The sequence below is a fragment of the Centropristis striata genome, chromosome 3 (assembly GCF_030273125.1).
Source record: "Centropristis striata isolate RG_2023a ecotype Rhode Island chromosome 3, C.striata_1.0, whole genome shotgun sequence".
In the NCBI taxonomy this organism is placed as follows: Eukaryota; Metazoa; Chordata; class Actinopteri; order Perciformes; family Serranidae; genus Centropristis; species Centropristis striata.
In genome coordinates this window covers 35,497,054-35,518,310 of record NC_081519.1, presented here as the reverse complement: position 1 = coordinate 35,518,310, position 21,257 = coordinate 35,497,054, and the positions used below count along the sequence as shown (strand labels likewise).

Below are 21,257 nucleotides of genomic sequence, written 5' to 3'. Positions count from 1 at the left end.
AGTAAATGAAACGAAGCTTAATCCTCTGGGGTCTATGATCACGCTGGTGTGTTCAGGTAACGTGGCTTTCTTTAACCCTTTGGAGTCTCCGGCTATTTTGTTGATTTTGTAATACTCTCATTCTGCCTCTTAAAAAATATTTACCATGCAATGTTGGTATCATGTTTTTCAGCACAACCTCACCTATATGGCCTGATAATTATTTTTTTTCACTTGACTAACATTTTGAACCCAAGGAAACAAAAAAAAACCCTAAAACTGTATTTTAAAACTTAGTTTTTTTACTTTCAAAACTACGACGGCGTGTTAGGGCCAAGTATGGAAAAATAAATATTGCCAGTTTTTTTTTCCTCATAAATCTGCGACTTTAAACTCGTAAATTTGCAAGTTTAACATCTAGTTTTTATCTTTGTATCAAATATATAGAGTGTCAAGCCAATACTTTGAAGGGTTTTTATGTCAGGACATGGTGAAGCAGTTTCATGGACTCCATTATATTAGTTTACATATTTAACCTTTCATTTTATGGTTAATATTTGTAATAAAACAAATGTACTTTTTTTTGGTATTTACACTAAGTGTAGAAAAAAATCAAGGAAAACCCTGTAAACACAGAAAATATCTGGAAAATATATATATTTTTATTTTTATTTTTACTGTGTGGTAGTGGCACAATATAAAGAGTCAGCAGGCTTCATCTTCTGGGGACCATGAATGTGTGTAAATGATGTCATGGCGTTTCATCTAATAGTTGTTGAGATATTTCAGTCTGGACCAAAGTGGTGGATCGACTGACAGATGTTGCTCTGCTTAGAGCCACAAGACTAAAAATGTCTTCATTAATGTCAAATATCCTTTAATGAGAACAAAGAACAAGATTAATCAAATGCTATTCTGGTTCCAGTTTGATCACTTGAAACTTTGTCTCCAAACCTTCAGACTGACTGAAACGATCCATTTCATACTTTCTATTTGAACAGTCATGGTATAGCAGAAATGAGTTTCCAACTGTGATGTTGTCCAAGTATCACACATATCTGAAGAATGTGTTGCTGGAGGGAAATGTTCAACACACAGTGAAGCTTTTAGTTGTCACAAACAATAGAAACACAAAGTCTGGACTGGTGTCACCTCACAGCGAGCCTTTAGCCAAATGTAAGAAGAGCTTCACTTCTGTCCACTTCATTGTTCCTCAGTGCATGTCTGTGTGTCTCTGTGTGTCTCCGTGTGTGTCTCTCTGTGTGTGTGTCTCTGTGTGTCTCCGTGTGTGTCTCTCTGTGTGTCTGTGTGTGTCTGTGTGTTCCTGTGTGTGTCTCTGTGTGTCTCTGTGTGTGTCTCTCTGTGTTTCCTGTGTGTCTCTGTGTCTCTGTGTGTGTCTCCCAGTTTGTCTCTGTGTGTCTCTGTTTCTGTGTGTTTCTGTTTCTCTGTGTCTCTGTGTGTCTCTGTGTGTTTCTGTGTGTCTCTGTGTGTTTCTGTGTGTCTCTGTGTCTCTTTTTCTATGTGTTTCTCTGTGTCTCTGTGCGTCTCTGTGTGTCTCTGTGTGCTTCTTGTGTGAGTTTGACCCTCAGTCGTCATGTTGTTGCCCCCCGACAGAATTCCCCTCTGATAAAGCCAGGACATGTGAGGAAGCAGTGAAAATCAGGAATCTGGGACTTGGTGCTATATATAAAAATTAGATCAGGCCTCTTGTAAAAACTAGATAGTACGACAGTCTTGAGGAAATTGAATTATGTAGATAATGATGCACTCGTTCAACTCTATTATCTGTTGGTGCTCGGCCGGAGAAACTGGAGCACAAAGACACAAAGGACAAAATCAGGATCTGCTGGAGACATTTATGAGGTGACACCTTAAGAGATGATGTTTGGCATGAAACAAAACAATAATTACAGAAGGCTTCAGAGCCCTGAAACGAGCCGCTGACTGGTGATGATTCCCAGATTTGGTCAACTATATTTTAAGACAAGTCATTTATTTTCCTCCCGAATGGATTTGTAGCATTTAAGAACTCATCTGGTGTCTTCTGAGTGCATTATCAGACCAGCAGTTTGCAGGCTTCACCAAGTAAAGTGATCCCTCGCCGACATGTTGTCGGTCTGCACGAGTATCTTTAGTCTGGCCCTCGGGCTGATTATAGGTTGGGAGGATTCGGGCAGTTTTAGCTCCTTTCTCCTGCTGCTGCTGGCTGGGTGCTTTGAAGATGGCATGTTGAAAGGCTGGCATGTTAAAGAGGAGCTCAAAGTCACATTCAAACATAAACCCCCCGGGGGGAAACAAAAGCATGATGTCACCAGAGAAAGATCGAAATATGAGTCACCAATACATCTGTTCATAATGGGCGAAATGTGTGTGTGTGTGTGAGAGTGACACTACAGAAGAAAGTGTGTGGAGCTGCAGGAGACGTGGAGACATTCTTCAGCTCTCTCTCTTTCTCTCTCTCTCTCTCTCTCTCTCTCTCTCTCTCTCTCTCTGTCTCTCTGTGTGTCTCTCTCTCTCTCTCTGTCTCTCTGTCTCTCTCTCTCTCTCTCTGTCTTTCTGGCTTGTTGTCATCCAGCATCGATTGGCCCTCACTCACAGTAAAGCAGCACGTGTGTCTAAATTGCATTAAACTGTAAAATGCATCATACTGTGAAATGAAGCTCGTCTCAGTGGTGAGCAAGTTAGTCTGCAGCGCACCGTGTTGTTGTCTTCTCACTGTCTCTGTGCTGAGGACGGACTAATGTTGGACATTTACTGACTCAGGTAAGACCAAACATCCTGTCTCACTGAGCCCTGACCGTTTAGAGTCAGAGAAGTTTTCGTTTGGATTTTATTTGAGGCTGTTATCAACAATGTAATTCAGTATTTTCATTTATTAACTGTCAGTAAAATTGGTTAATAATAGTAGATATTGTTGTAATTGTTATTATTTAGCTAGAAAATTATGTTTAAAAAAATCCCAAAATAAAATGTTATTTATTATTATTATTTTATTTTATAGTTATTATTATTTTATTTTTTACTTACTTCATCATTTTGTGCTCAGTTACATATACACTTAAGTATCTTATGTGTAGTTACCTTATTTATACAGTCTGGTATGTTCCTATGAGTCAGGATTTTTTAAAACTTATTATTTTAGTTTTTACTTATTTTTGTTATTTTTTTCTTTTTTCTTTATATTTTATTTTTTCTTCAGCTTTATATTTTATTATTAAAAATTGAAATTTAAAAATACATTTTTGGAGGCATATAAAAATTATAAAAAAATGAATTTAATTGTCTTGTTTAATATGTTTTTTGCAATATTATATATAATAAAATATAACTTATGTTGTGATATTGGTTTCAGCCATTTTGCCTTGAATATAATGCATAATTTTTCTGCTCTGTTACATACACTTGAGTACCTTACATGTAGTTACCTTATTAATAGAGTCTGGTATGTTCCTATGAGTCAGGATTGGTTTGCACGTCAGGTTGTTTCAAGGTTTCACTTCATAAATAAGATGTGAGGAGGAGAGATGTTAAATAAAAAATGGGAGAAACAACAGGAAGTAGACCAGAGGACGAATCCTCTTTCAGGACTAACAGAAATGTAAAAGGTCTCACATGAACAAGCGGAAGTATCTGTAGTATTAATGACATATTAAAGGCTTTATATTTACATACATTTCTTGAAAAACTTGACTTGAAAAATGTTTCTTTTTTGGCATTCAGATGTGTGGACTCATCCGATGAAGAATCAACAATTTAAAATTTCTCAGTGCAACAAAACTTCTTCCCTACAAAAGAAACCTAAAAATATGTAATTGGATGTAACTGCCAGAAGTGAGGTAGTCACGTTGGCACAGAAATTGAGTTACTTCAACTGACATTGTTCACTTTTGGTTTCACTGAGGACATGAGCGCTGGTCTCTCTTGCGAAAGTCCTATTTGTTTGACACTCCTGCCCACCATAAGTTGACCTCGTCATTCTCAACCCTCCATATGCTGTCTTACGCCTTTGCTTTTAGAATCTGTTACGTCACTTCTGCCTTGGCGTACATCATGATAGCTGCGACCACTAGAGGGCGCCACTAACTGCAAATGTAAATATGCATCATAATGGGGGGGTTTAAATCGAAGACAATAAAGTGTTGAAGTTATTCATTTATTGTAGAGCTTTTCAAAATAAGAGCCCTACATAACATTAGTAACAAGATGTGCATTAAATCTCTCTCTCTGCCATTCTACTGTAACTTTTTTTGTCAATAGCAGGGCTGCAACTCATTCATCTTTTGTTGCCAATTAATCTGCTGATCATTTTCTCAGTTAATTGTTACATTTACAAAGTCAACTTACTGAAGGACACAGAATTAAAATATACTGTGCAACCAAAAAACCTTACAATATCAAAGCTGCAAAAAAATATTAAACCATATAGATGTTTGATGTAAGATGTTTTTTTTTGTTTGTTTGTTTGTTTTTTTAGAAAATTAATTTTTTATTTATTTAATTTTGTTAACCTGTGACTAAGTTCTGATCAAGTGATACTTAAGTTCATGGTCATCTGGCACTGTTTTCATTTCAAAACAGAATATTTACTTTTTAATAGATGCCTCCAAAAACGCCCATGTGTTCACCCTCAGCAACGTATATTTTCTTTGCAAATTCGCTCCTTTATTGTCAAAAGAAACTGTTTTTCTAGCTTCGTTTTGGTAACTTTTACTTTGCGTGTTACTGATACTTTAGTTCATGGTCATCTTGCGCTGTTCCCAGTTTTCAGCATAAGAGGATGAGGGGATGGAGGAGATGGAGGGGATGGAGGAGTCGGGGGCGTTGGGTCTGTGGAGTCGGGTGGTGCAGCAGGGCGGCGGAGGGGACAGCCGGTGTTGGCACGGCCTGAAAGGAGCCGTTCTCCTGCTGCATGTGCCAAGTGGTGTCAGTCTGCTGCTGGCTCTCTCAGCACGATTCACACCGGAGGGTCAGGCTAAAGGACCGGGAATACATTAGGAAAAGCTGTTGGGACATATGTCGTCTTTTTACTCACAACTGACTCTTTGATTGATTTTGTGTCCTTTGATTATTTTTAATCTAATTTAAATTCAATGTCATTTAAATGAAGTCTTCCCGAGAACATTGTTTCTATTAATCCTTAATTCACCTTTTAGATTTTTTTCTTTAGCCTGCGATCAGCAGTTTTAACATCTTTTTTTTTAACAGAGATGTGGGTTGTTGGCAGTGGATTTTTAGGGGGAGATAGCAGGTCAACAATAAACGCCACATTGAATTTGTGTACACCATCTGAAAGCTGTAATTAGTCAGTTTCTTCTGGTCATAAATTTAAAAAAAGGCTTAATTAATCAATTTAATAATTAAGTAAACCTATTAAGAAGTAAAAGGCTTCAGAACATCAATGTTTGGCTTTCTGAAGTCCATTTCTATGTTTAACTATGTCCCATTTTTTAGTTTATGCCATTTGTTACACAAATTTGGTGCTGAATTATATGGGTTTTTTTTAAATTCAAGAATGGATAAAACTGGTCAAAAACCCTCCAGAATATTACATCAATACACCAAGACCTTTGGGACAACATGGAAAAATCCTTGCTGTGATAATCCTTTTATTATGTTCGTGTTTTCAGGAACAGCAATAACCCGGGGTATGTTTAATGATACAAAAGTGTCAGAAACCAAAAAGTCATAATAAACATTGTTTATATTTAATTCATAACTCCAGTACTAACCATTTCAATCAATATTTAGTGCAATGTTTTTTTTTATGTTCATTGGAAAGACCTACATATAAAATACAGTGCACCCCATTTACCATTTACATGACATTGATGTTTTTTTACATTTTATTTTACATTTTTTTCTTTTTTCTTTTTGTGAAAAACATACTTTTAAAGTCTTTTTTTTTAGATTTTTTAACTTTGAAATGGGTCAATTTGACCCGCAACAAAAGAGGAGGGTTAATAAGTTTGCACTACTTCCCACTCCTTCTCGGAAATGTAAACTGACTTATCCGGTGTTTTATTATTTAATTTGTATTAAGCTTTTCTTTGTCTGAAACTTTTTTTCTTTTCTTTCTGCTTGTTTGAATGATAATCTCTCTCTAAAAACCTTTTTACATGTTACACGAAACTAAATTTCAAAAACAAAAATTGAGCCCTCTGCAGCCTCTGAAAGACAAAAAAACCCTGATGTTCTGCTGGCGGGTCAGTGGAATGATAACGGGTTAATACTGAAACTAAACAGCGTTTGACAGCAAAGTTTCATTCACTTTTTTGAACTCAGTTGAGGAATCTGACACGTTGTCTCGTCCGGTTCTCAGACGTTTGGACTCCTTTGATGCTGTAACTGATACCTGCTGGTATAATGGTTCATTCCCCTCAAACCATCCTCTCCTCTTTCTTCTCTCCCACTCGCTCACGTCCACATTCACTCAGTACCTCTGTGGTCAGAGAGCTGCTCTCTGTGAGGCAGACGCCCTGGAATGCACAGCTGTTTTACAGTATTTCCTACAGTACGAATCCCAAATGAAAGCTTGTTATCCATCATGCAGAACTTCGCACGGTTAGATGTCCACAGCCTCCCACTAACAAGGGCTTTATTTAGAGACCTGCCCACCACACTCTTCACTTAACCACTAAACATGTGCCTCTTTGATTCCAACGTTAACTTTTAAAACCTGCTTTTTCAGCCTAATGTGTTATCCAATTAGGGTAAATGTGATGTTTTGAAATTGGTCTGCTTAAAAGCGTAATGGGGCCTTTTTTAAAGCAATAGTTGAAAATACACATATTTGCGTTTAGGCTCTTGGTTAGATGAAGATTGATACCACTCAAACTATTCATTTTACCTCTTGAAACATTCATTTTAAGAAGGCAGATGATTTTCTGTTAGTACACTGTGAAGTGCAAGTGTGCATATAAAGCTGAGAATGTTAAGTGTTCAAGCTTCTTGCTTTCAAATAAGCTTAATCTGCAGGCTGACTATGATACTGTGACCTTTATTCATGTTGCTGAACAATCACATAGTAAGCAGCATAATATCAGCGCTTTCGAACACCTCTTAACTCCTTTAAACTCTAAGAGCTATTGAGTCTTTTATAATACTGTTGTAGCACCCCTTAAAAAAATCCAAATCAATAGATTTAACCTGCCTATGTTTCTTTCTTTCTGATTGCTATGAAAACTGTTTTTCCAACCATTTAATGTTCCTAGAATTTTCTCTTATCTTTTTCTCGGTTTGTGTCCAGCTGGTGACGTTTGTTTCATCTGATTTTCCGTCTCTTTCACCCCCTTTGTTTCCTTTCATCTCTCTACTCTCAGATATCCCATTAAGGCATAACAGCCCCCACAAAAATATACTTACAAAACAAAAAAACACCCACAGATCAGACATTTCCAGGGGTTGCAGAATCATTTTAAGGGATCATAAGACAAAGAAGTTCAGAACTGCTGCTGTAAAACCTGCAAATAAGCAGAAACTTGGATGCTCAACAGGACTGGGCGTCCACAGTAAAACCTCATGATGAATGAATGATGATGTCGTCGGCGTGAGTCATCCTATTACTAATGAGTTAATCAAATCATGTGATATATCCAGAATAAAATGACACATCTTATTATTTTTTTCACCAGACTGTAAAAATAAATGTGTTCTTAAAAGTTTGAGTTGGTTTGAACAAATTTTCTTCTGCCTTATTTGTTGTTGTTGATAGCTCCAGTGTGTAGCTTTAGTTGCACTTTTCAAATCAGTCTGTGCATCATTAAATAAATCAGAATTGTTTCTTTATAAGCATAATAAATGGCACCAAAAAGTCATGCTTAGGTGTGGATGGGGGGCAGGGCTTTTTGCCCTTGGAAACGTGTTTTCTGAAAAATTGCCACAAATACACTGTTTATTGTCGAAAGAAACTGTAAAAACGGGCATTATTGTTAAAATTTTAACTTTCCGACAGTTCTTGAATGCATAATAGGTTACGAAAGTTACCAAGAGTAACCAAAACAAAGCTTAAAATTGTGATATTTCTGTCAAAATCACTTCATTCTACATCTGTCATTTAAATTGTCACTAAAAGCGAACCATTTGGAAAAACGAAATCCTGTTAAAAAATAATAATTGTGCGCTCCTCTGTGATACCGTGAAGCCATGCTTGATTCTGCTGTGACGAACAGTCACATGACAAAAATTCACTGAAAGTTAAACCGAACTGAAGGCTGTTTACACAGAGCTGAGAGGAGAGGACAGGAGAGGCTGCAAGTAGAGGTTGTAAAAATGCAAATAGTTCAATACGTCTAGCGTGTGGAGACGCTTTTTCCCCCCAATGCCCACTTGTGGGCACTTGGAAAAGTGTTGTGTATATATAAATTCCATTTCATTCCAATTTTTTAAAAATATAATTTATCTGAGAAATTCACCTTGCATTTGTTCTTATTTTAACGATTTATGTCATTTGAACATTCCATAGAGGTGCAGGATGTACTATATATTGCAGTTAAATACAAGGCTGAAATTAGTAAAATGTAAAAAGAGCAAGAAACACCCTGAAATGGGGTCAGAGGGTTCAATCATGATGTTGGGTTCAGAGTGTGATGACTGTCAGCCATCAGCCTAACTCTAATGCTCAATAATATAACAGGATCATATCTGATACCATCCAGTTCTGTGTTGTTTATGTTTAATAGACTCATGACATCAAGTCTTTACTGCTGTTCCTCTGTATGCTCTACCCTTCCCTCTGTCATGTCGACCATTTTCCTGATAAACAGTGTTAAGATGTCGACATCTGTTCCTTACACTTCTCCTTAATTTTGATGATATTCTTAAACCAAAACCCTGAAACAAGCATGTCTGTCACTGCATTTTGATAACAGGACATTTTCACATTTGCATTGTAGAATACAGTTTTAAATATTTGCTTGTGTTGTACCTGTAGTCCTGAAGCTGCCTGCTATTGAAGTGATGAATCATATTTGGAGCATAAGAAATGTGATTTCACATTAGATTTTGTTTCTAAATGTGATCTTCTTTTCCAGATCTCAGCCCAGTGACTGTCACCAACCATGAGCGGTGGAGTGAATATCAAAGTCCTGTCTCAGAGTCAGAACGACGCCGGTGTCAGCTCCAGTCTGCCTTTACCCCGCAGCATGATGCCTCTCTCCAAGATGGATCCCAAACAACAGTACAGCGGCCCCTCTAATCCCACGCTGCAGTTTCAGCACGCAGCCAATCGGCGGTCGTCCTATTCTTCGTCTGCTGAGTCCTCGGGTCCTGCGGAGCTGCTGAGGGGCTCGGCTTTAAAGAACCACCTGCTGCAGCAGAGAACTGGCATGTATTCTCACAGGAGCCCTGCAGCTACGGAGCGGACTGACGGGACGTGCTCGGCGTACAGCAGCCCTCAGATCCCAAAGAGGGAAGTCCGGCGCTCCAAAGACACGCTGGACCTCCGCACCAGCACGCTGACCCAGAAGGCTCTGCGTGACCTCCAGTTAAGACGAAACACCAACAAAAACTGGACTTTTGGGAAATATCGTTTGAGGAGCGTGGACAACGCAGGTGAGGACGACGCCTTGTGCCGGCTGTCTGCGAATGTCCAGTCAGGCCACGGAAGAGGACGCCTCTTCTACACTAAAGGTGCAAATGGGAACGAGATATCCAGCGTGTCTTCAGCTGGAATGGGCAACATCCAGAGAGAGGCGAGGAACTTTTCCAACCTGGGTGCTTCAGAAAGAGAAGTGTCCGGCAAACGATCGAAGTCTTCTCTTCACACATTCAACACGCAGCGCAGAGCGAGCGAGCCGGGGAAAGTCAACATGGCCGCTGTGGCTCCCTTCAGGTTCAGGTGAGGGCAGTGTTTCACCTTTGTATGATGGGAAGATCAGCAGTAGAGCAGTTTATTTTTAGGATATGTCAGAGCCGGGACTCTTAAAGCCTCCCACACTCTGCCCCGGTTCTTTTGTTCTAGACTTGGTTTTTACAAAAGACTCAAGCAACTAAAGTTTACCATTTATTGAAAGAATAATAACCAAATGCAATAAGCAGCACTAGACTCTGCTTTGTCCACGTCAACAGCACAAGTTAGAGTACCAAAAAGTTCCTCAATTTACACTTTTCTTCTGAGTGTTGGACCCACCCTGACAATAGGTTGGGCTTGTCGCAATTGGTCAATTTTGGGTGGTGACGCAGCAACCAACCGATACTGGACACCTTGTGATATTTAATTTCAAAACTACACACCTTCCCTTGCTTAGGGAAGGTGTGTAGTTTGTGTAGTTTGTGTGTATGTTTTTTTTACTGAAATAGCTGCACCCTGATCCAGTTCTAACCAGTTTTCAGGAAAGGTTGAGTATGAGGGCACGATGTGCTCTCTTGACCTGTAGCCAAATGGAGGAAGTGAGTCTTGTTCAGTAGCTCAATAGTAGAAGTCAGCCTAAATGCTCTTTGAACCGCTCTTCTACAAAGTCACTGAAGTTTTTTTTTAACAAATAGTTTAAAAACTTCAGTTACAGCTATGCTAAGCTAAGCTAAATATCCCTATCCATCATACACATGGAAGATAATGCTTGTTATTAATCATCTCTATTTTACAGAGAGTATTTTAGCACTAAATGTGTCTTTTGTTTGTTCTTCCTGCAGGTTTCAGGTCCATGACGACACTGATGCCACCCTTGATGATCTCAGCGACTGCTCCTCTGACTCCATGGAGGTCTGCTGTGATGAGCTAGGTGAGTCTTTTTGAATCTCCTCCCACTTCCCACTGATCTGTCTATGGTGGGAATATCTATGCACCTGATGCTTTAAATCATTGCTTCCTCACCAGAGACTGCATAAAATATGGACGCAGTCTTCAAGACGTCACTCATAGGTTCACAAAGAGCCAAAGAGTGTGGGTGGCTCCGGCCGTCACCATCCTGGCAGTGGCTGCCTCCGCTTAACTCCAAGTTGATCCAAAAATAAGCAGAGAGGAAGAGCAGAGGTGGACCGAATGAAGCCTGGTTGCTGAAACGCACCAACTGTCAATCAAAGCTTAATTATGCCTTCCTTTAATCGTCAGAATAACTTCAACAGTTGAAAAATACATAAATTCACCCCTGGTCAGTTTTCATGAGATAAGATTAGATATGACTTTATTCATTCCGCAGTGGGGAAATTTAGTCGTCACAGCAGCTCAAGGTACAGACACATAGATCTGGAAAACAGAAAATAAAAAATAAGACATATACATACATTCTATACATATTCTATACATTATATACATACATTTCTGCTATATGGCATTTATTATTAATATATATTTTCTGTTTGTTTGTTTTCTGAAAGTACTTTGCATTTTACAGATGTTGCACATTGAGAAAATATATTTTAACATGTTAAATAGGTTAAATAAGTTGTTGCATGTAGTAGTATGAACATCAATGAATAAATATATTTCAATATATATGCAGAGATATACACAATATATAGTATAAGTGATATATGACATGAACAGGTAAATTAGCAGCAGAGACCAAAACCGTTTGTTTTTTTAATCCCCATGACATTAGCCTTGGTATACCCATACTGCCTTGCGCGATCGAATTTCATTTCGAACCTCCAGGCAGTCTGGAAACCAGGGCCGTTTCTTAGCCCTGTTTTAGGGATCCAATCACAGAACGGGGAGGGACGGCAAGACAATGACGTGTACTACCCGGCAGACGGAAGCTTGTAGTTTTCCGGATCCAACATGGCTGCAGCCGACACGAAACTCTCTTTAGCTGTAGATGGTGTTTTAAATAGTTTAGAGTGAAAGTTGATTTTAAAAGAGGAACAACATTTGACTTTACACTCCTGTTTCACCACGAAAAAGGATGTTTTAGCCCCGCAACCGTAACGCCGGTGATCTCGCTACGAGTCGCGGGACAGCTGAGCCGCCGAGAGACCCGCAGCAGCTTGTTTATTGCCCATGAAATCAGTGGATGTGTGTGGCTGAATGACATGAGGGGGAATAAGGCGACTTCTCTCAGTCAGGTTGAGGTGTAGAGAGGCGTTGTTTACATGAATCACGTTTTTTAACATAATTTCACGTGACCCTTGTAACTACTTCACTTTCAGCATTTACGTACATTTATTTACTGTTTAAACTATCTCCTATAACACCTAACCAGGAAGTTTTTTGCCCTAAACCTAGCAACATAAATCCTCAGAAAATGCAGTCTTTTTTTACTACCGCAAACCGTACACGTGCTATTTTTAGAATGTCTCGCTGTACCACGATACGTACATATGTGTAGTAATGGGAGAACTTGTTGAATATGATTGGATAGGAAAGATAAAAACATGTTCCTAGACTTTTCTGTAATCTTTATTCTTTTCTTGTGAAATACTGCAAATTCTTCTTCCTCAGACCTCTAAAGGTTATTCAAATGAATAGCAACATCCATGTGTGTTGCACCTGATTCCATTTATCTCTCTCCTCTTATTTCCTGTCATCTCTTTCCTGTCAAATATCCAAGTAAGACACAAAATCCCACCCAAAGATACAGCTATAAAGTATATGTCCTCAGCTCAGACCTATGGAACCTGATATCTGATATCATGCAGGATCTTAAAAAAAAGAACAGGCAGTCCAGTCCATAAAGTTTAATCACTTTATCAACTTCTAATTGAATTCCCCCTCTGTCCTTTAGAAGCACTCGTCCTCCCTCTGTCGTGTCAGAACGAGTTACTTAAATCCTGCACAAAGCAAACTTCTTTTCACTTTCAGAGTTCACAGAGTTCAACCGGTTAGTTATGCAAAACCCAGTTTTTCCCAATTGTATTATATTGCATCCTGTAACACCCAGGCTTTAATATGGCTGGCTGTTGACACTGGACTGTGTTCAGCGTGGCAGTTGTTCTCACCAGAGCTGCTGCCAACTCATAACGAGCGCCTCGCACTGTACGTACCACCTGTTATGTGCATCAGTGTTTCCTGAAGTACTTCTCTTCTTTCTTTATGTGCATGTGGGAAAACACAGATTCTTGGCAGAGAGCGCTTCTCTCAAATCACACTGCTCTGTTAATGCAGCAGTGTTTCCTCACTGGTTCTCTGTCTCCTGTGCGATTATATTTGCTTAATTTCTGCCAGTGCTGGGTAAAACATTAACAGAGGGTTTGTGCTTGTTCTGATGCCTGCAGCAGCTCTGTGCCTCACACATCATCGTCGCTTAGAGAAATACAAACACACACTGTATTTGCTTGGTCAATATTTGATTATTTTAGGGAACTCTGAATATCTTACTGAGTGAAGCAACTCACCATTAGCAGATACGACCACAACACTTCAATCAATTAGTCCCAATTAGAGAGAGATTACATAATTAAAGATCTACTGTGAAAAAGTGATATTGATTTAAGTAAGTGGGCAGGCACTCAGGGGGACCAGCTGTGACCACAAAGCAGAATTAATACTTAAACAATGTTTGTTGTTTGAGTTCACATCTGGAGATTTGTAGATCTGTTTTTAGGAACCTCATCATCTTAAAACTTGCTGTTACTCACCGTTGGAGAAAGAATATGTTTTTTCCAGACCTCCAACCAAATGACTGGTGTGCACTTGTCAAACACACTGATGTTCATATTTTCAGTTCATCAAAATGTTTGATAATAAACAAGATTAAAGGTCTATACATACCAAACCCTTCTTAAAAAGATCTCCAAAAATACACCATTTATCGTGGAAAGAAACTGCTAAAACAGGCATTATCATCAGAATTTGAACTTTCCGACAGTCCGTGAAAAGATCGTAGGCTATGAAAATTTCTGTTAGAAAAAGTTTTTGTGTTTGGAATAACTAAATGCTGTTAAAAAACATGAAATTCTGCCCCTCAGGGACACTGACGCCATGATTGATTCTGCTGAGATCTGCTGAAATCACGTGACAAATATTCACGAAAATCAGACAGAACTGCAGGCTGTTTACACAGAGCAGAGAGGAGAGGACAGGAGAGGATGTAAAAAATAGTTCAATATGTATAGCATGTGGAGACCCAATTTTTCTCCCCAATATTTATGATACTAGTGGGCACTTGGAATTTCAATTTCTTTTTCTTTAAACAATTAACAGAGAAATTCATCTTGCGTTTCTTCTTTTTTTTTTATGATTTATAAAAAGACATTTTGAGCTGTTCCCACTTCTACCAATGATTGTGCTGATTCCAAAGAGCTGCAGGACTTGCATATTGCGGTAAAATACAAGGCCACAGTGAGTAAAATTGAAAAAAAGCAGCAACAACAAAAAAAGCCCTAAAACAGCTCAGGGTTCAGAGGGCTAATCAAAACATTTATGGGATAAAGGCCTTTACACATCAGGGCCATTCATTTAGGATTGACAAACAAGACAAATATTATCTGTCAAAAAGGCGTCTTATTTTGATTGTTTGACAAATGTTTTCCTCTTCATATGATCTTTAGAATATGACACATTGTGCTTTATCTCTACTAGTGCAGTGCCCGTATGAAGTATGTATTCGTTAGCATGCTAATCGTGACAGATAGCACATTACGCAGTTTGCTGCACTAAAAGTACATTAATATGAACCCAATTAGCACATATACTATATTGCATGTAAGTATCTCATATCAAATGATAATGGGCATTACGCTAAGCAACATGAATGTCATCCCTGAATTACAAAGTAATGCAACATAAGAAGTGAATAAAGCTAAATCTCCGCTTAGCATGCTAATCGCGAATAACAGAATTTACACATTACATGCAGACCACTACAACGTCTGCAACTCCATAAAACACTTACTTTTCATAAGGGACCATCCAGCACATACACATTGAACATTGATATTCACTGGAAACTATTCGAATACAATTGGAAAATCGAACCTTGTCGTGCACTTTAAAACTCTGAAAGATAGGTAGGCTAAATAGACTTACAGATGAGATGAGTCAGGCGTGGAAATCCAGAGTGAATTGTGTTACTGACCAGGTGTAGGCCTATCACACAATGGGGCGGAGCTCCCCTAAAAGGCGTCCAATCAGAAACAGTGCAATGCCGCAACACGTCCTACGTAAATAATGATATTTTGAAAAATTAATTTTAAAAATCTTCGAAATCGAGGATGCTCACTTTTGTGTCATGTGCAAGCCACAAACATAATTTAAAAAACAAATATAATAAATGCTGAAACAACCTGACATTACAATCGATACAACTGCTGCTGTTGTTTTGTGAAGGAATCAGTCTGAACTAAAATAAGCCTTCTCCCTGTTAACAATTAGCATTTGTCTGTTTAAATTGGGAAATCTGCTCCCAATTCTCTCTTAAGCTGGTTGTTGAACTGATTAAATGGCTGCTAATTAACCGGTAGCAGCTTTATGTTCAACACCTAAATTAGTCGCTTGAATTGCTCTACAAGTCCTTTTGGCTCACCTGTCTGATGTATTTGTCGCTCCTGATCACAGAAACTCTAGAAAATGATTACATATAATTACACTGGGCTTTTATAAACTGTCTTCTTAATTATCTTAATGACTTTGAGGGGTGAGTGCCTCCAGCCAGCCTCCTCAGGGAGACACGAGGCCAGAGACGGAGCCCTCAGCCGAGGGTGGACAGATGCAGGACGGAGAGATTGAGTGGTTTGATGGGAGGATCGGCTTTCACCTCCTGTCTGGGAGTTCCTCTCGTCCCAACCGGACGGACCTGAGGGACGCTTAAATTCTGTTTCTGACCATAGAGCAGAGAGATGTGTCTTTGTAAGCTGTCATCCGGTTTGAACTACAAGTTAGCTGGAGGATGAAAAATAGGGTAGTTTTAATGACGGTTCCATTCAGAAGGAAACATCTGCAGAAACTAAAGCTTTGGTTAGGATCTCCGGTGAGAAATCTGACTTTAAAATGATTAAAGTTTCACAGTAGGGAGACTCACTGCTCCAGGATTCATACAAAACAGCAAATTAATCACTCTGGAAATGTTTAAACAAGATGGTTTTACCTTTTTTTTCATCATGAAAGAAACTCATAACTGCTCAGGTCGGTCTTCATCCCTCAGGCTGCATTCCTGCAAGCACAATGTTTCTATTAGATCTGTTTTTAGGGGCTTTTTGCATTGCAGTAATTACCACATGACTTCAACAACACTAGCAAACACAGTCTTTACATGTGTCTTTTAAAAACGTGCCTCGACTAACGTGTGACGATGAGCACATTTTCAGTCATTACATGTTGTGGTTTTCCCCTTTTGTGCTCATGTGGAGGTTCTTGAATGCATCGTTTCATAATCGCAGCTGAGCGGCCACCAAAATGATTACACGTGCTGTCCAGGGGAGAATTTAGTTCAGACAGCTGTGTAGCGGTGCTGTCATACCATGCACACACGCACAAACACACACACACACACACACACACACACACACAAACACACACACACGGTTACTCTGATGGCCAGTTGGAGAGTGAGAATCAGACCCAGATGTGAAAGAGACCAAATGAGAGATGCAGCTCCGCCCGGCCTCTCTCCTGAGGAGAGGTTGTGATTGAAACTTTCTACACTTTGTTGTCGGGACGTTTCACTCAAAACCACAAATATCAGCTTCATGGGGGAGCTACAGGAAAAAGTAATCTGCATTTATGCTCCTTGAACAGAAGTCATCCTAAATTCATTTATTTATGTACTTTGTATCTCATTAGAAAAGCTTAATGGAAACAAATGAAGACAAAACTTCCTACATTTCCAAAATCTTTATGCTTGCTTGAGGTTTTTTTTTTTTAAAGATTTGTTTTTGCCATTTCATGTTTAATTGGATAAAGACGGAGACAGTGAAACAGCAAAGGGACATTAGGCTTGATTCAAACCCAGACTCAGCCTTACTGGTATGCACTCTACTAGTAAGCCATTGAGGTGATTTTGGCCTTGGCCGAGAAATAACTTGTGTTAAAATCAGGTATCAAAACATGTTACCTGGATAAAATTTTATGTAGCAAACTCTTAACTCTCCTGACTGATCAGCTGTTTCTGCTGTCGGTAACAATTTAAATGTTGCTCAGTTTAAACAATTTCCCAAAGACCTCTCTCTGTTTTTCTCTCACTAGTCGTGTTTCCATTAAAGTCGAAGCAAATTTGAAGCGAAATTTTGAAATTAAAAAAAGTGCAAATTAAGGATGTTTGTATCAACTTAGAGTGAATAAATAAAGCTGCATAATCGTACTTTGGTCAGCAGATGGCAGTGTAGTGTGTTGCTGTAGGCTAATCCATCAGTAAACAGTAGAAATAGAGAAGAGGTTGCTAATCAGACACTTCGGCCACCCACGAGAGAAAATTAGGGAGACGTCTTCAGGATTTGGGTTCAATCTTATTTTCTTACTTTCATGTCAGCTCGTCTTGACCAGCAGAGAAGAAACAGCCAATCAGTTATGTGAGTTAAATGTTCGCTACGTCAGAACTTATTTGGAAAATTCGTTTCCATCTCCAGTTTAAAGGAGGTAAAAACCACCTCAAGTGTGCTTAAAAATGTAGAAAGTTTTATCAAATGTTGGTGTTTCCATCAAGCTTTACTCCTGCAAATCTTCAAAATGTGCAAAGAAATGTATTGATTGAAACAAGAATATGGATGGGTTAGACGGCCAAAGAGACTTGTTTTGTTTCCTGTCTAAAACCATTAAATCTACTTCCTCTACTGATTTTATAATGGTAGACTACAGCCATTTGTATCCTGTAGTGTCAATTTCTGACAGAACTTTGCTCTGGCTTTGTTTATTTGCTCCGTTTGGTTCATATTTCAGTGTAACATCATTTTAAAAGGAAAATTGGCTTTAGAATGAAATGGAAACATGGCTAATAAGTTGGGATGACAGAATTTCTCAGTTTCTTTCTTTTTATGAGGGGATATAAACATGTTCACCAAAATGTGAATCATAGCAGAGCATTTTTTTAAACATGCCTAAAGGGGAAGTTGATCAAAGGCTTGCAATAAATGTGGTATATTAGGATTTAATATCCTGTGATTCTTTAAAAAAAATTCCCACTCCCACAAAAAAAGAAATGAGCTATTCAACGCATCATGGGAGTGAGGTCACAGTTGGTGGTCTGGAGTCAGCAGGGCAACTCGTGATGGGGAGGAACAAGACACAACATTGTTTCCAAAAACTAATTGCCAGATCAAACAGCCTCACTGGTCCATGAGCCGCCCCAGGTGCCCTGAAAACCAAATAAAAAAAGCAGCGGAGTGTGGTGCAAACCCATTGTGAGAGTCAGAGCGGAGCCCTCTGGGTATTGTAGCGAACAGGTCAATCATAACCAGTGGATCAGCACCAACAGGCTTTTATTCTTTACCTCAACAAGAATAGAATGAAAATCTATTCACCAACATTGGATTCAGATAGTTTAAAGGAGACATATAGCAGCATGCTGGCTGTATCAAAATAGATTATGGAAAGGGTGAATGTGTCTCTGGCAGCTGTTTTCCTGCAGATGACATGCAGGCGGACGGAGAGGGCGGTTTCCATGGAGCGCCGCTGCATGTGAGCGCTGCAGAGCTCCTCGAGCCTCCAGAGACACGGCAGAGTGGAATATCTCAAAACGATGATTACATTCATATGTTAAAAAAAAAAAAAAACAAGCGTAGAAACAATATGACTGGATTTTCAATTTAAAACACACACACATGCATTTCTGTGTGTGTGTGTGTGTGTGTGTGTGTGTGTGTTGCACTGACTTAAGGACATTTCCAAAGTGTGGTTTTGGGTGTGTTTCTTGCTTACACTGGCACATGTCGTTTGCTCAGCCTGCTGAAGTGAAGTCACTCATTTGGCCGAAACACTTTTTTAGACTTTAAGTTTTCTCCTTTCTTTTTAAAGCACTGGACAAAAACAATGCAACCATTTTTCGTTCACCTCATTAACATCCCATCTTCTACCTTTACATTTATGCCATCATTAAAGAATTCAGATGCCGGTTTATAGCAGGGCAGCACACACTGCTGATTTTGAGCATATGATTTTTCCAGCAGTTAATCTGGAATTGATATCGTAAGGAAGCTCAGACAGGATCAGAGATAATCTGGATGCTCCAGTTGTTGCATTGTGTGGGATTTTGACAGTGATGATGATTTATGCTATGGTGTGTAATTACATATCCAAATGTGTATCCATTCACATTAATAACACGTCCACTACCATCACAAATCATGCATCATGTTGAGTGTATTGAACAGGGAACACTGGAGGTGAGGGAGGGGGAGGGGAAGAACAAAGGAAACAGAGATGGTGGTGGTGGAAAAAAACGCTGTGTGAGAGGAGAATGGTGCCTGGTTTTTAAAAGCCACAGATGATCGTTTCACATCGCTTTCCTGCATTCTGCATATTCTGCTGAGACACAGCGAAGCATCTTTTTAAATGAAGGGAAAACGAGAGAAGGAGGAGGAGGGAGGATGGGAGGGATGTCGGAGGCGAGGGAGAGGCAGCAGAAAGCAGGGGGAGGAGGGAGCGTTGTTGCGTCTGCTGCCGCTGTCATTCCGCTGCTGCGCGGCTCAGCGGCAGGAGGGTGTGCTGAAGGGAGGAGTGTGGAAAGGAGGACGGGAGGGAAGGAGAGAAAGGGAGTGCCTGGGCAGCACTGCAACAGCTGCAACTGCAGCAGCCTGTCAGGAGGAAAAGAGGGAGAGAAGGAGACGGAGGGAAGAAAGAGGAGGCTGCAGGAGAGGAAGCATTTTTCTGCATGTTTTTGCACAAGGAGGAGGGTTTGATACGGAAGCCTGTTTTCTCCCTTGCTGATGCTTTTCTATATGGTCTCATGCAGGAGGCATGCTTGGAAATAGTGTGAAAGGCAGAGAAGGAGATTTGAAGATGGAAAGGACGGATAGCACAAAGGCATACGGCCAAGCAGATGGCAAAGGAGTTGGTATGGCAGCGAAGAGGGCCAAGTCTGGAGTGCCCCAGAGCACACAGAGGGGAGAGCTGAAGGTTTACCGGGCAGGGAGCTCTGAGGGCAGGCTGCCAGTGCCATCCAATCTCCGCAAGCAGAGGTCTATGACAAACCTGGCTGTGCTCACTGATGCTGAGAAGAAGTTGCACCTTTACGAGCCTAAGTGGTGCGATGACATGGCCAAGCCCGGAGCAGGGCAGAGCAAGACGGGCAAGCCAAAGACAGCAGGGGGTGGCAGCAGCGCCGGAGGGGGCGCCCCTCTCTCCCGAAACCTTTCCAAATCCGAACACTCGCTGTTCCAGGGCAAACCCAAGCCCTTCAGCCCTCTGGCTGCTCCATCTGCTCTGAGCAAGCAGAGCCGCATACCTCGGGCTCCTTTCGCTGAGGTGAAGCCCCTGAGCAAGGCACCTGAGGATGGGAAGTCGGACGATGAGATCCTCTCCAGCAAGGCCAAGGCCAACGCCAAGAAGCAGGGAGCCGGAGCCGGAGGGGAGTCCGGTTCCAAAGGCCAGGGGGAGGAAGGGGGAGACAAGCCCTTCCTGAAGGTGGACCCAGAACTGGTGGTGACAGTGCTGGGCGACCTGGAGCAGCTGCTCTTCAGTCAGATGTTAGGTGAGTACAGCAGAGCGGTCCTGATACCTCTACCAACCCCAGAGCCCCTACAGTACGTGTGGTGGCCATGTGCTACAAACCAAACACCCCGCTTGTGAGATTTCTCTGTGCTTCTCGGCAGCACGCCCCCTTTCATACAGCCACCACACGGCACCTGCTTGCTGCTGCAGACCCACATTCCCCCTGAACGGATTTAATGCAGCTCTTCGACTGAGAAAAAAAATGAAGACATCCTTGTTGTGCATGCTTCTCCTCTTATTATTTCCCTGAATGCTGCCTCAGCTTGGTAGTCTATTTACCTTTATGTGGAAATGCCAAAGCTGTAGTGATGCCCTATTGTTCTTGTTCCTCCAGCATGTCGCTCAGGTGTCTGAGGCCATTGATTTTGTGAAATATGCCTGCTTCCTATCAGAGCATTGCCAGCTGATTGCATGGAAAAAAGCCTCGGGTGTTTGGGGATTATTACCAGCAGACTGATCTCCTTTATAAAGCTCTCGTTTGCTGCAACATGTGCCGATGCACTCGAGGGTCCATCCGCTGTTTCACGTACGCTTCCAGAGAGAGAGATGGGAAAGAAGGCATGCCATATTGAATTCATTTCAGGCACACAGACACATATATTTAGCCTCCTCCCAGCTCCATTCATCTGTGGAGACTGACAGATGGTTTACACCCCGTGTACTACAGAGGTGCAAATTGCAGAGAAAATGGCTTTCTCTCTGGAGGTCAGGTTCATTGATAGAAAGAGCTTAATGAATAATAAGGGTATTGATCATTTGAAGG

General features: G+C 40.4%; 1 protein-coding gene across 3 annotated transcripts in view; it reads left to right on the top strand.

The window, feature by feature from the left end:
- nav1b (neuron navigator 1b) overlaps positions 1 to 21,257 on the top strand; it is a 90,056-nt gene that overhangs the window by 12,235 nt on the left and 56,564 nt on the right. For 2 of the 3 annotated variants that reach the window (XM_059328913.1, XM_059328912.1), the window contains exons 2-3: positions 9,009 to 9,814; positions 10,609 to 10,697. In XM_059328913.1, the coding sequence (XP_059184896.1) occupies positions 9,036 to 9,814; positions 10,609 to 10,697 (868 nt within the window). In that variant the 5' untranslated portion in view covers positions 9,009 to 9,035. Of the gene's footprint in view, positions 1 to 9,008; positions 9,815 to 10,608; positions 10,698 to 19,736; positions 20,475 to 21,257 lie in introns of all 3 variants that reach the window. The other variant, XM_059328914.1, reaches the window with a different exon arrangement.